This window comes from Mus pahari, chromosome X (genome assembly GCF_900095145.1).
Source record: "Mus pahari chromosome X, PAHARI_EIJ_v1.1, whole genome shotgun sequence".
Lineage (NCBI taxonomy): Eukaryota > Metazoa > Chordata > Mammalia > Rodentia > Muridae > Mus > Mus pahari.
In genome coordinates, this window is record NC_034613.1 from 138,807,807 (window position 1) to 138,822,950 (window position 15,144).

The 15,144-nt window shown below is 47.5% G+C and overlaps 1 protein-coding gene across 3 annotated transcripts in view; it reads left to right on the forward strand.

Annotated features, from left to right (window-relative positions):
* The window catches only part of Phka2 (phosphorylase kinase regulatory subunit alpha 2), a 76,623-nt gene extending 70,650 nt beyond the window's left edge, over positions 1-5,973 (forward strand). For 2 of the 3 annotated variants that reach the window (XM_021187651.2, XM_029534208.1), the window contains 4 exons: positions 786-956; positions 2,976-3,029; positions 4,094-4,294; positions 4,921-5,973. In XM_021187651.2, the coding sequence (XP_021043310.1) occupies positions 786-956; positions 2,976-3,029; positions 4,094-4,294; positions 4,921-5,091 (597 nt within the window). In that variant the 3' untranslated portion in view covers positions 5,092-5,973. The remainder of the gene's footprint in view (positions 1-785; positions 957-2,975; positions 3,030-4,093; positions 4,295-4,920) is intronic. The other variant, XM_029534207.1, reaches the window with a different exon arrangement.
* Positions 5,974-15,144: the final 9,171 nt, after the last annotated feature.

Here is a 15,144-nt window from a genome sequence, read left to right on the forward strand (position 1 = left end):
CAAAAACCAATGACCCCCACTGCTAAGCATGAATTTTTAGTTGACTTTCTATCTTTGCTTCCTGATCCTTTCTTTCTCATTGTATATGTATGGCACCCGCTGTGGTATTTATCCTCTGGGTGGGTGATAGTCACTTCTCTCTGGCACTGCTGAAGTAAAGCAAGCCCTCCTGACATTAGCTCCTGGCCCAGGTTGTCCTTCCTACCAACCTCCCTTTCTCTGAGACCACCTCTCCAAGCACTCTCTGAGCTAGCTTCCCTAAGATAGGCTTTCATGCCCGGCTAGTGACCTCTGAAGGAGTGGCCTTCAGGATGATGGCTGAGCATTCATCACAAGTGACTGGGACTCTCAGGTTCAGGCATTTCTGTGTCTTCACCAAGTGAATAGCTGCAGACAGCTCCCCCAGGGAGGTGATGTCCCTATCATGTAGATCAACTGGGACAACAGGTGATGCTAGCATAGGGCACAGGCAGCCTGAACCTGGGTGCTGTTGTAGCTGCTCTTGAGCTTGGCTCCAACAGCCTAATGGCAAAGCCCACACTTGTACCTGTTTGGTCTCTGTCCTGTGAGCTCAGGGTCCCCTGCTGTTATACTACTTCTTAGATATTGGGAAGAATTAAACTACCAAGAAAGCATGAAAAAGCTGACAGAGAAGTCAAGGACCCCTATGCCCTTGGCTGGGTGACATGTGGAGATTCTGACGAATTTGCTTATCTGGCCTTCAGAGTGGCCAGCTTTTCTCCAGGGCACCTGCTACTGAAGGCCATATGGTATCTGTTTTGCAGAGGTCCAGCACCCCATCCTCCCCGACAGGCACGTCATCTACAGACTCTGGAGGACAGCACCTGGGCTGGGGAGAGCAGCAGGGCCAGTGGCTGCGCCGGAGAAGGTTGGATGGGGCCATCAACAGGGTCCCCGTGGGATTCTACCAGAAAGTGTGGAAGATCCTTCAGAAGGTGAGGTGGGTGCTGAGGGGACATAGACTCTCGGGAAAATGAGCCTGACCCTGTCTACCTTCAGGAGGCACAGTGGCCCTGCCAAGTACCAGGCAGCAGGTGACTATAGAACATGCATCTCCAACCTTAAATGGCTCAGCCTAGAGCAAGGTCTCTCTGCCTTAGCACTGTGGCATCTAGGGCTAGGTGGCCCTACTATAGTACTGTCTTGTGCACTGTTGTATAAGAGGCAGTGTCTACCTACTGGTTGTCAGTCACTTCTACTCTTCCAGACATGACACCAAAAATAACTTCAAACATTGCCAAATGGCCCTGCAAGGCATGACAAAATAGCATTCCTGTTTGTGTGCAACCAACTTTGACATAGTTTAGGATCATAGAAAACTAAAGATAGACAAAAACCAGAGAGGGCAGGGAAGAGTTTGAACAAAAATGCCACAGAGGACCTGCAGCATTAACTGGAACTGGATTGGCTAGCTACCAAACTGACAGCTCCTCAAGCTGTCAGCTTGAGGCTGACAGACATGATACTTGAATCATTCAGGAACATGATGGAGCCCCTTCTACTTGATAAATGTTCAGGGGTTCAAAGAAACAAAATAATATAGCCTGGCCCCAGAAGCCATGTGCCCTGAAGATACACACTCCCTCCTGCCCTGGAATAACCATGTTTCCACAGCTGGAAGATAGAGACCCTAGGGCCCCCATCCCTTAACCAGCTGCCCACTGCTCCCATAGCAGTGTAATAGTGCTGTGCTTCCCATCTGCCTAGGGGCTGTTAACATTGCATTGGAGTTTGGAGTTTGAAACTGACAGGAAATGACACATCCATGGACTGAGTGCAGGAGGACCTGTCTAAAACACCTGCTGCTAAAGTGGGGGGTAGCGTGAGAAGGCAGGACCACTTTGTTCTCAACACCCCACAATTCCATCTTCCCCCACATTCCTACTCCAGAGTATTCACACCACTCCCAAAGCCCCCACCAGGGCTTGTCCTGCCACCCCATGGAGGGACAGTGTGCCTCATTAAAAGCTTTGCAAAGCAAGACATATTTCTTTTTTCTCTGAACCATTCCTTTTGAGCTCATTTCACAGTAGGAGAGGACTGCAGTACCCCTGAATGAGAACATATTTCAGCTCCTTTGTGAAGCCACAGCCCGCTGTCTTCTTTCTGTAGCAGGTGCCCAGGGCCAGTCACAGAGCTTCAGGGCCTATGCTCTGTGGACCAAGGCCTTGCTCAAGACAGCTGCCTATAGAGACCCCAGGTCCACCCTTCTAGACTTGTAAGGAGCCCTTGAAGCAGGTAGCATGAAGGCAGGGCAGCTGCTGCCAGCTGGAGGGTAAAAGGTGGCCAGTTAGAATAGGCCCACCTATTCCTCGAAACTCTCCTCAGCCTTTCTGGGGCACCATACATTTCCGGCCAGGCTTCTGCTGGCCCAATACCAAGACACTTTTATTATGAAAAAGCAGTATTTTACATTGCACCCTGTTGATATTTATATACATGGGTGTGTGTGTGTGTGTGTGTGTGTGTGTGTGTGTGTGTGTGTGTGTGTGTGCTCGCTCCAGCCTTTTGTGATTGGTGCTTATTATAGAAATCTCAAAAATAGACGGCTGCAAAGGCACAGGAGCATTACTTCACCATGAACATCTCTCTTCATTATGGTACCAAAGGGGGTCTGGCAGGCACCAGGGTCCAGTTGTCAAGTGCAACGCAGAGCCTCTTGGGAGGAGGTCGCAGCAGCTCCCTAGGACACTGTTCCTGCACCAATCTGAAAGATGCCTGCTGCTTTCCCTAGAATTGTTCCATCGAAAACACAGCCTGTGGGCAGTGAGAACAGCACTCTAAAAATAACTCTTGACAGTCTGGCATGTTCCAACCCTCGTGCAGATTTCCAGGCCAAGGAAAGTGTGTGTGTGTGTGTGTGTGTGTGTGTGTGTGTGTGTGTGTGTGTGTGTGTGTGAGCAAGCACACACTTGTGTTAGAATCTGACTGAAATGTCTGTGTTCTGCTTTTAGTGCCATGGCCTGTCCATCGATGGTTATGTCCTCCCATCCTCAACAACCCAAGAGGTAAAGTGAGAAGAGCCAGATAGCAGCCCAGCCTGGGCTCAGCTCATGGCTGACGCTACACATGCCTTTTAGGGTTAGTCTACAGAGCTAGGCCATCTGTAGGTCTGATCGCTTTAACTGTCTCACCTGCAAATTGTGCAGAATTCCTTTCTTGTTAACTTTCCCTCTCATTCCCCTCAGCAATAGCATTTATAAACTCTCTGGGCCCTTAAAACCCCACCCAAAGCCTGTCAGGCATGTACTAGAAGCAGCCAGGGCCCCTTCAAGCACAAGCAGCCTTTCCTTCGGCTCCCCTGCCCTCCATGTGCTCTGGGGTAGCTTTAGCCTTCAAGCAGGAGGCACCACACCAGGCACTGCAGGCATTCTTTTAAAAAATATTTTGTTTTCTTTATTTTTTTTAATTTTACCCTGCCCAAGGTACCACTATTTTTTTTTAAAAAAAAGATTTAATTATTTACTTATGTATATGAGTACACTGTAGCTGTACAGATGGTTGTGAGCCTTCATGTGGTTGTTGGGAATTGAATTTTTAGGACTTCTCATTCCGGTCAGCCCCGCTCACTCTGGTCAACTCCACTTGCTCAGTCCCTGTTTGCTCTGGTCCAAAGATTTATTTATTATTATACATAAGTACGCTGTAGCTGACTTCAGACACACCAGAAGAGGGTGTCAGATCTCATTACAGATGGTTGTGAACCACCATGTTGTTGCTGGGACTTGAACTCAACCTTTGGAAGAGCAGTCAGTGCTCTTACCTGCTGAGCCATCACACCAGCCTGGTACCATTCTTTATACCACAGGGAATCTCTTTAAGAAATAAGAAATGGCCCCTGCTCCCTAAAAGTCACAATCAAAAGACAGACAGAAAGAACTAGAACAAGCTCAGCTGGCCCTCAGGGAAAAGCGGTCACCCTCTGTTCCAGAGGGCTGCTGCTATAAAGTCAAGACAATGTCCAGGAGGAAGGCAGCCTTTGAGCTGAGCTCCAACAGTGCTAGGGTAGCATTGATGATAGGGCTCTGTCTGGCCCATCTTTCACACTGGCAACCTGCTGATCATTTGGTAGATGACCCCTTGTGAGATCAAGTTTGCCGTCCATGTGGAGTCAGTGCTCAACCGTGTGTCCCAGCCTGAGTATCGGCAACTACTGGTAGAAGCCATCATGGTACTGACTCTGCTCTCAGATACCGAAATGGACAGTATCGGGGGTATCATCCATGTGGACCAGATCGTGCAGCTGGCCAATCAGCTGTTTCTGCAGGACCAGGTGGGTGGAACTGGGGCAAAGGTGGGGTAGTCGGCTTGGTCTCCAGCTCTCCCTGTACATGCTGGAGATTGTGTCTAATTGGGAGGCATATACTCAAACCAAGAAAATGTCATCACAGATGGTAAAAAAAAAAAAAAAAAAAAAAAAAAAAAAAAAAAAAAAAAAAAAAAAAAAAAAAAAAAAAAAAAAAAAAAAAAAAAAAGAAAAAAAATGCCACCATTTGGTTAGGAAATGGTGAAGTTGGCCACTTGGGAAATCTAACAACCTTTAAGGAAGCTGGTCTTTATTACTGTCGGTTTTATTCCAGACATTACATACCTGGCTTTTGGTAAACTACTTACCCTACACACAAAATTGAGTGGGGCAAAGAAGCTGTCATCTCCAAGGATCAGTACTGAGCAGCAAAAGGAGGCCTGTGAAAACACAGTATCCACAGTGGCCACTTTACCATGCATTCTGTGTCATGTTATCATGTCACCTGCCTTGTGGCTCTGGGTTCTTGCTGTGAGGCATAGCCTCCAGCTCCCAGCCCTGCCTGTAACCCACCACTTCCAACATGAAGAGTCCTTTGTGAAGGAAAAAAAGGAGATTCCGCTCATTTTTTTTCCTGCTTTTTCTGGCTGCAGGTGTCATTTGGAACCACAGACATCCTGGAAAAAGACCAAGCCACAGGAATTTGCCACCTCTTTTATGACAGTGCTCCTAGTGGGGCTTATGGCACAATGACCTACCTAACAAAAGCGGTCGCTTCTCATTTGCAGGAACTGCTGCCCAGTTCAGGCTGCCAGATGCAGTAGGGCCTTACCCATAAACATGTCCACCCTCTGAATCTGTCATTTGTAGCCTCATTGGGAACGTTCTTCTGCCTTCCCCCTGGAGCCCCTGTTCTGTCACAAAAGCATGTCCCACCAGAAAGCTTCACAGGGAGAGATGACAGCACTCAGCCTGAAAGCAGGATGTGTTTAAGCCACAGATAATACTGATGAATCCACTGCTCCCCTGAGAAGCACCCTGGGATCATTTTCTAGGTTCATTTCACTGGAACATTTGTCACAGCATCTGCTCTCATGGACTCCAAAAAGGAACTAGAAATTGGTCTCTTCTGAGTGCAGAGTGAACTGAGAAGCAGCTTAAATTGACTCTCACCAAGAGTTACAGAAATAGGTTCAATGAACTAGTGACACATCTAGAAGGTGGAAAGATCCTTCCAGCAACAATAGCTAGGCAGGCAGACCCTGACAGGGGCACATCTTAACAGAATGACGTCTGTCTGAACCAAGCTGTTTACCAAACAGAATAAGTCTGTCTGGAATTTTTTTCAGTGCCCCAGTCTACTCTGGCCATATAGTTCTTCATTGCCAACATAGACTAAATTTGCCCTAGTTACCTTTGGCTTATAATCTTCAGAGGAACTTGTTCTGACTGCTTATACTTAAGGGTGTCTTCTCTTACCTTAAGGAAATCCCTTATCTCCCGGAATCCAGAAAACAATAACAACAGAAAAGGTACCTGGCCTTTCTGATAGGCAGCCAAAGCCTTGTTTTAGGATTGTAACAGGTAGCCTATGTCCCTGCTCCCCCTGAGAGCACTCTCATGCATGCTCAGACCATGAGTCAGCATCTGCCATAGAAATGTATGTTCCTGCAGAAACAATGCTCCCTTCATTTTTACAGAAGCACTCACAGATGGGCACTGTGGCAGTGAAGGCTCAGGCCTGACAAAGTCTGCTAAATATTTCACCATTGTCCTGGTGGATAGAATTTCTTTTTAAGTCTTGTCTTCCCCATGTTAGGACAGGGATGAACAACTAAAATAATAGTTTCTGTGAATAATCAGCCCTGAAAGATGTCACTGGTGCCCAAGTATCATGCTCCCATTTGGATGTGATAGGTTACAATTCGCAGTGGCTTTTCACCTCTGAAATGGAAACAAGGCTGTTCCCTTAGCTTCTCCAAGTGTATGTGGAGATGAAAGGAGGACTGTTGGGAGCGACCCTGACCCTGTTCAACTGTCCTGCGGGCCAGGACAGAGGACGGTGCTCAGAGGTGTCCGGAGCTCTCAGAGTGCAGATGCAGGGCATGACACCTTGTTCTCAAAGCAGAAGATGCCAGGGAGCCATGGGGGTCCTTAGCATTTATAGGCATTTTTTTAAAAAAATGTACTTATCTGTTTCTGTTGTATACGTGCACACACACACACGCATGTGCATGCGCACCACCTGTGTAGGGGTCTCTGTGGAAGCCAGCAGGAAGTATCCGATCCCCAGTAGCTGGAGCTATTGACATTTTTGAGCCACCTTGACATGGATTCTGAGAACCAAACTCAGGTCCTCTGGAAGAGCAGCAAGCTCTCTTAACCGCTGAGCATCTCTCCTGCCCTCTTATATCTTTAAGACATTTTCAACATAATCCAGGCTCAGCATCCTGTAATTGGCTAACAGGCTCCTGGTAGAGAAATTTGAACATACAGTAAAAAAGATAGAGGCATAAGAGTGCCCAGTGCTGCATGAGAGAAGTTCTAGAAGAACTAGAGCCCTTCAGACTGGGCCCAGGGCTGACTTTGAACATTCAGCCTGCCAGTGATGTAACTGTGACGTGAGAAGTGGCAGCTGCTGGTTTGGGCTGAAGATGAGACTCTGGCCAAGAAGACAAGCCACAAAAAGCAATTCGCTACAGCTTCCCAGCCGCTCTTTGAAATCTCTTTCAAATGAAGTCCTGAAATAGGACTGCATTTCCACAGGCAGCAAGCTGCCAGCTTCAAAGGAGGAGAGCAGGCTTCTGAGACTATCCCTTTAGCGAGCAGCCCAAGACAGGCAGATGTTGGAGAGGATGGCAACAAGCCTCCCCTTTCCTAGAGGTACTGGAAGGGGAAGGCCTCACAAGCCCTGTGGCCTAGGGCTTGATCGACTGGTCCCCAACTCCCAGGGGCATGGTCAGGAGGCTTTTCCCCATTTTCTCTCCCAGACCTGGAAAACCAGGGTTTTGGTTTGGGGGTTTGGGGTTTTGGTGTTTTTGTTTTGTCTTGCTTTTTACTTTTGCAGGGGACTATAATGTGGTCTCAGAGGGCAGACACATTAATACTTCTTTGAACATATTTAGCTGAAAGGCAGCAGGCTGCCCTATGGTCTGTCCTGTGATTTTACCATTAAGTTTACCATCCTAACACTGACACCAGTACTTGATGTTGAGCAAGCAGATTGACCTCTGCGTGCCTTAGTTTGCCCATCTGCAAAGAAGAGTAAGAAGTCTCCTGACGGGTACGGAACCTTCCTTTGGCAGTTAGGTAGGTAACCAGATACACCCTAGAGCAACACAGACCATCTGAAATGAGGTAAAAATGTGCCAGGTGAGTCCACCAGTCTTTTCCCAAATAGTGGTTGTCGGGCCTCAGCTTCTCAGATAGAAAGAATGCAGATGTGTCTGCTGGAACAAAAGGAGAGCCCACCAATCAGGAGCCAAGAGAAACACTTGGCCAGTTGATTGATGCCATTTATTTCTGGACAAGATGACAGGAGGCTTGGCCTCCCTTTCTATAAATTACAGTGGAGTCATCTCTGTTCTATTGACTTGTGCATAAGTCTGCCAAGTCACCTTTGTCTTTTTGCTTCCTTGTTGTCAAAGGGGACAACAGTCTCTCTCTCTCTCTCTCTCTCTCTCTCTCTCTCTCTCTCTCTCTCTCTGCCACTCTCTTTAAGGTGACTTCAGCTTTTAAGTCCCTGCCATATGCTGTGTATAGCTCTGTACCTTGCAGGAAGGAAGAACATCATGTTCCCAGAATTCCTTCTGTCCCCATACATGGTCATTGATAGTTCTGTCTGTGAAGAAAGAAAGCTGTTCTTGACCCTCTCAGGGCCCTGTACCCCTCATCTGTCCATCAGAAAGTCATTTAGAAAAAGCCATAACCTTGAGTCACCGAGTGAATTACCAGAGGAATGAAAAGACCAGATATTAAGACTGATCTCCAATTTTATGCTGTGCCTGACTGTTAGAGAAAATTCCATCAGAAAATTGTTTTTTTAAGCGAGTATATGTGCATTTTAAGGGACTATAATGCTTCTTAGAGGAACTGGAATCAATAGAAACTAAACTCTGAACTTGTGTGACTTTCCCCTCACCTTACTGCAGTACATAACTCTTCTGAAAAAATGAACAAACGAATCCAAAGGCATTTGCAGCATGCCTTCTATGCCCAGGCTTCACTAAGTAAGTACATAGGAGCTCAGGCATGCACAGTGGCAGATAACAAGCAGCCTGCTCATTTCTGAAGCCCTAGGAGGAAAGGACATTGACCAGGCTGCTGATAGAGAGTTCATGCTGCTGTGTTGACATTCACATCTCAGTTCTAAATCTGGTGGCTGCCGAAGCCGTCCACCTCCAGCTAGTGCAGGTGAGGTGCCACGCTTTGCAAAGGACAGGCTTCGGGTTGACTAAGCTGTGTCTTCAATGAGCACAAGGGATAACTGATTTCATAGCTTCCTTTAAGGGGGGGGGGTGTGCAGAAGTATGTGTCACACTGTAGACTGGAGGAAGACACTGGATGTCCTGGTCTATCGCCACCTCACTCCCTTCAAGCAGTCTCACTGACTCTGGACTTAAGCTAGAAGCCAGCGGTCCTGTCTCTACTCTCCTGTGTGCCACTACTTTTGTGCACATGCATTCATATGCATAGATTGTGCCGAAGTTATGGACATATATGTGGCTACACATGACCTTTTCTATAAGTTTTTGGGGTTTAAACTCAGGTCCTTCTGCTTGCGTAGCAGTCACTCTTACCTGCTGGGCCCTAGCCTCACAACTCGGTTTTGAAGGATCTTCCCAGCAACCAACTCTGGATAGACTTGCCAAGGAGAAATATCAGTAACTGGCTCTAGACTCTCATTGCTGTCATGTTACTTTTGACCAAATGTTGCAGTGCTTGTTTGCAAGTAAGTCAAACTCTAGCTGGGTAAATATGGAAGATATTCCATAAAGAAGATTGGGTAAGTCACATATCAGAACAAGTCTCCAGATTGTTCCCAGCCTCACAGATGCCTCTGATGCAGGATACTGCCACTAAAGCCATTGCTTCTGCCCTTCTGGAAACTTAATGTAGGGACTGCCACCTGTCACTAGCATGAACTGCAAACAGCCACAAGCTGCCAGTGCAAGGTCTTAGGCAGGAACGCAGTAGCAGCTGGAGGCTAGAGGCCATTAGCTGGGCATCTGCCTTCTCCAGTTGAGGTGGACTCAATCTCACAGTGTAGGGATAATGAAGAGGGTTGAGAGCAACCGTCCTAAACAAATGTTATTCCAGCCAGGCGTTTAGCTTTTGTTCCTTTGTCCAGAAAAGAAAGAATGGCCTGTTTTCTTCCTCTCCCAGGTGTCTGATCTGGACAACTTGGCCATCAAAGTCTTGTAGCGGGAGTAAAGGGAACACATGGGTCTCTCACCCCTGACTGGAGGCAGGACAGTTTTGTTTGTTCTCTTTGGAAGTGCAGCTGCTGAGCCACAGTTGTCAGATTGCCACTGGTGTCCAGGGACAGCCCCACCCAGCCCCACCACACAGTCTTCAGCTTCCAAGAAGCTGTCATAAATCAGTACAGCAAAGCCTGGGGGAGTTGCTGATGGGCCACAAATTCTTCATGACCACAAACCCAGCCCCATTAGGCTCTCTGGACCCTGAGTGACAGCCCATCTGGAACAAGATGCAAATGATTGTCACATCGTTCCTTTTAAGCCCCTAGCCAGCTGGGGGATTTAAAAATAAAGAATTGGAACAGAATCATGGTATAAGCCTCTCTCCTGACAGTGTGAATAATTTTCCCCAGCTGTCACCAGGACCTGCTCCTGCATTCTTGTGAGCATGGGAGGCCCTCCCCTAGGCTAGAGGGAGGCACAGGCATCTAGAGGAGGCTTCCCTCTCCCCAGCTCCCTCTCCTTGTCCTCTAGAGAGGCAGGCAAAAGAACTCCCCTGCATTTCTTTCCTCATTAAGCACAAGCTGCTGAGCTCCATTGCAGTCAGGCTGAGAGGTTCAGAGAGAGCACTACATCAGGGGAGGAGCCCTGTGTGGCATGTGACCCAGAAGGATTGGGCTCTTAGGGTCCGAATCGCTCCTTTTCCTGCCCAGGGCCTGGGACTCATGGAAGACTTGCTCTGCTGAGTGTACTTGGTAGGGGGGTGCCACCAGCTGGCCATCAGCTTAGTATTGGCAGCATACATGTATGCTGCTGCCAGAATGGACAGGCTGGAGTTCAGAGGCTCCGTGTCTAGTAAAGACACAGACTAGTCATCAGTATGAGAGGGGTCATGGGAGTGGGGCTAAAGGGAGTCGGTGTTTGGGCACTCTCTCAGTGCAAACAGTGCTAGAACTTGCATGGTGTGAGCCTGTGAAGAGCAGAAGAAACAGGCATGAAAGCTGCAAGGCAGTCTGGTAGCCGCCAGCCTGGGGTCAAAGAGATGCACAAGTTTCTGGAGGTGAAGCACAGCCTACACCCTCTGTCACTCGATGCCAGCATCCCAATCCTGGGCACAGACTAGGGCAACCATATTTGCTCAGCAATGCCAGAGAACTACTGGCACTGCTAGGAAGAGTTTACATGGTATCATGTATGCCACTTCCTCCAAACCCTCCCCCCATGGGATGGGCACACAACTCCATGAAAGAGAAAGATTAGTAAATCACCTGCAGCAAGATGGGACTCAAGAGCCTACACATAGTCCAGCTTTGTGAGATCAGGTCTGTCTTCTATTAGTGTAACCAAGGGCTGAAGAGCCAATCCCAACTCCTCTGTTCTCACCTCAGGAAATGAAGGAATGAGTGATTAGATGTGTTGGGGTGGCACAAGCTACATGAGGATAAAGCAGAGGTGCAGGGGCAAGGTTTGTGGTATGGGGTTGGGGGTGGTTGGAGAGGCTCTCTGCTGAGGCGAGTCTTGATCAAACCTAAGATTAGTGAGGGCCTGAGCCAGGCAGTGGGTGGGAAAAGAGTCTTAGAGCCAACAACCAGTGTAAAGGCAGAAGCGCACCTAAGATGGTCAAGGAAGCCAGGGGCAAGGGAGCATCCGCTTTGGTTTTTGTCACAACTCACTGGGAAATTTTGAGCAGAGACATGGCATAACTGTTCTAGATGCTTCCCTGAGAGATTGGCTTTAAGGAGAATCAGGGCAATGAGGCTAGCTAGAGACAGAAGGGAAAAGAGGTCTGCTTTATACAACACTGGGAGGGATTATGTCCATAAGAAGGTAAGGAAGGATAAGTGCCCAGTGTGGTTGAACTTCAAGTGTGAGTTACCCACAGTTTCTAGGAGCAATTGGTCTGGCTTGGATGCTGTTTTGGGTAAGATTCTAACAACTGGAAATGGCAGCGAATAGATGAAACTAGAGAGTGGATGGAGCCCTTCCAATATGCTTCATCATTCTTGATCAGGCCTAAAGACCCCAGCACTACCTTAGAACCTTTCCAAGCAAACATAGCCATTCGTGTACACGCATGCTTGCATACACGGGTATATAGACACATGCCTAGTCTGTGCCCCTCAGGTAGGGCTGCAGTTGCTAGACAGTAGAGACAGCAATGGATACAAAGACTGGGAACCATCACTGGGACACCATAAACTTCTGTTCCAATCTGCCCTTTCAAGATGTTTTCCTGTTATACACACCTGTTAGACTTCAGATCCCCAACATCCCCAAGTACCTGTGGGCCCTTCAAGTAAGGAAGCATGACTTACAAGCTTTACAGCTGAGATCTTCGAAAATTGTAAACATTTTGCATTCTGCAAGTTGTTCAAAGGCTGCATCTCCTGCACTTAAAATAGATGTGCTGGGCTGTTTTAAATTTGATGATTTTTTTTTCCCAAAAAGGAGGCATAATCAAAAAAACAAAACAAAACAAAAAAAAACAAGAGAAAGCAAGCAAGAAATGTAGTGAGTCACTCACTGAAAAAAAGGGAGGCCCTCCCTGAGGAAAGGCAGTCATAGGGAACATTCCAGAAGGTTAGTCAGTAGCATGCACCTTGAAGGGCAAAAGTGGAAATGGGCAGAAAACAACAGAGGACTGACTCTGAGGAGGCCCAGTCCTGTGAGGTGTTTGCCTGGAAAAGGGAGCAGCAAAGCAGAAACTTCATACGTGGTACACAAATACCACACCCTGTACTCTAAAGCCAGCCTGGGAGTTGGCAGTTCTATTTGTGGATGGGTAGTCAAGAGCACAGGGTCCTGTCGTGGCTCATAACCCCAACATGCCCAGCAAGGCTCTTTTTTCAGGCCTCCAAAAGACAGGAGGTCAGAGAGTCCTGGCTCCATGCCCGGAGTTCTGAGACCATTTCTCCAAGTTCCCCAGCTTTCAAGACTTGGGACAACAGCCTACTAAGCTCCTCTCAAAGGACCCACCTGAAGGTCAGAAGAAAAGCAGATAGTGTTTTGGAAACAGCCAAAGCTGGTAACCAGAGTCTCAGATGTAATACAGACACAGTCACCCTAGATACCTTGACCAGGGGTGCCTTTGGCACAGCTATAAGGGAGCCAGCATTTAGTTTCTGATATGGGCCCCAGCTGCAACTGCTTCTTGAACCCCCCAATCCTGTCTTCACCAGCAGACAGAATTTCAACCACCTCCTGCTTAGAGCACCTCTGAGTATAGTCTCTTGGTGCCTCAGTTTCCTCCTCTCTGAAATATATGGTGATTATACAATCTATCTTTGTGTATTAAATCTAGAGGTCAGCAAGACATGAATGCATGCAACAATGAATGCTTGACAATGTTATACTGTACACGAACTGTTGACCTGTGGCAGAAGTTCAAGAGCCAGATGTAGATGTCACTCCCTAGCTCCATGCTAGATCTGCAAGCAAGGCTGTACTCTGAAGGACAGGCCAGGATGATTCCGAAAAATGAAATTTGCATTCAGACAGGTGACCTTTGTACTGTGCCTGTGAATACTGGCTCAGCTTTCCTAGGGTGTTTTCTCAGTATACAAAGTGAATGATCATTTGCATCAATAGAAAGCTTTGGCAGATCTTACACAGCAGCTAGTAGAGAGAAATACAGTGTGAAATGTTGAACTCCGAGGGCCCCGAGCTAGCTTGCCTGGTGTGAGGCCAATTTAAGCATCTGCTGTGAACACCTAGAGTGGCTAAGGCCCTGACCTGTATTCCATTCTAAACACTCCACTCTACCCCTGCAGCCAGAGGCAGGCAGGAGAAGGGAGAAGGGAGGCATATCCTAACCCCTGCTTCTAGGTTCAACTGAAATGCTTTCTTCCTCTTGACACTTGGCACCTAAGGGCCTGTTATTGCAAAGTGCCCCTGCTTTCCTTGAGAGGAATACGGATGCTCTTCGAAGGGAGAGTGGGGATAAAAAGATGGTCAGTGGGTAAAGTGTTTTTCAATCAAGCATGAGAACCTGAGTTTGGATTCCAGGGCCCATGTAAAGCTACAAGTCTTTGGAATCCAAGTCCTTCGACAATGAAATGGGAGACAGATAAGGGAATTCCAGAAAATGGGAGGAGAAAGACAACTCAAATCATTGTGGCCAAATTTATTAAATGATTAAGCATTCTTATCCATGTACAAGGGCTGCCTCCCCCTAAGGTGGGATTCAAGAAGTCAGCATTGGACATAGGGAATATAAGGGTTTTATAGCTCAGGGGTAAGGGGTTTCCAAATGGAGGACTTGGTGGGCAAGCAGGATTATAGAAGCAGAACATAAGCATGACAAGTTAGTGATAACTTCCTGAAACAATGACATGTTTGTGAGATGGTCATAACTTTTTCAAACAAACGCATGATCATCATTCCTGGAACAGGCAGTTCAGAACCATTCGTAGTTATAGGTGGGGCATAGCCTCATCCTTAAGAAACAGAGGTTTAATCATAAACAGAAATTAATCTAGTTTGTCTTATAGCTTTCAAGCCTAATAGGGAAGCAGAATTGTTCATCAGGATAGCCTAACCTAGGCAGCAGTGAGCAACAAAAAAGGCCCTGAGTCAAACAAGGTGGGAAGCTGGGGCTAACACCGGGATTGTCTTCTGTCCTCCACAGTGTGCCCCATAACACAGGCGTCTGCACTCACACAAACATGCACATGCACACACATCCATTCTCTCTCTCTAACATCATATACACAGGGGGTAGGGGGGGATGCAGGAGTGAACCTGAAATTTGTTGGGAAGGAAGAAGGCTGAGGAAGCAGATCTCATCTTTTCTCTGAGCCACTGGACACTCTCAGAACACATGGAGTGGGGTGTTAGACTCACCTACCAGGGTCACCTGCAACCATGGGAGAATGAGGTCACGAACGTGCAATAGACAGAGCTGCTTTTCCTCAAGGCTCTGGCCCCACACCATAGCCATGGTGCCCAGTACAACCCAATGCCAGCAGTGCTACAGAGCACAGGCCCTAGACCAAGCCCTGCATGCTGCCCCCTCCAGCTCCACAGTGACTGGCTCCATGATCATACCTCTGCTTCCTGGAGTTGTTGCAAGAGACAAACATATTAATATTTGTATAGCGCATGGATACCACTTGGCACATAATAAATGCTAAATAAATGTTAAATTTTATAATATAGGTAGGAGTAAGGCTCCTGGATCCTAACATTCAAAGAATTCCTTTTAGAGACAGCCCCAAATGCTTTCTCTCCCCTCCACTCATGGCAACCAGCTCCTGCTGCCTCTGAAACACTCTAATAGCTGCATAAGAGAGGGAAAGGTCCACTCTACATTTGTAAAATGATACCCTTCCCAAGCAGGAGCCCTTGTGTCTTCCACTGCAATGGCAAAGTGCCTGTGAAGTGGATGGGACAGGGTTTGTTTTTCATTTTCTGTCCACTGTCACCAAGCCCATGTGAGCCACCCCCAAGCTCATCAGG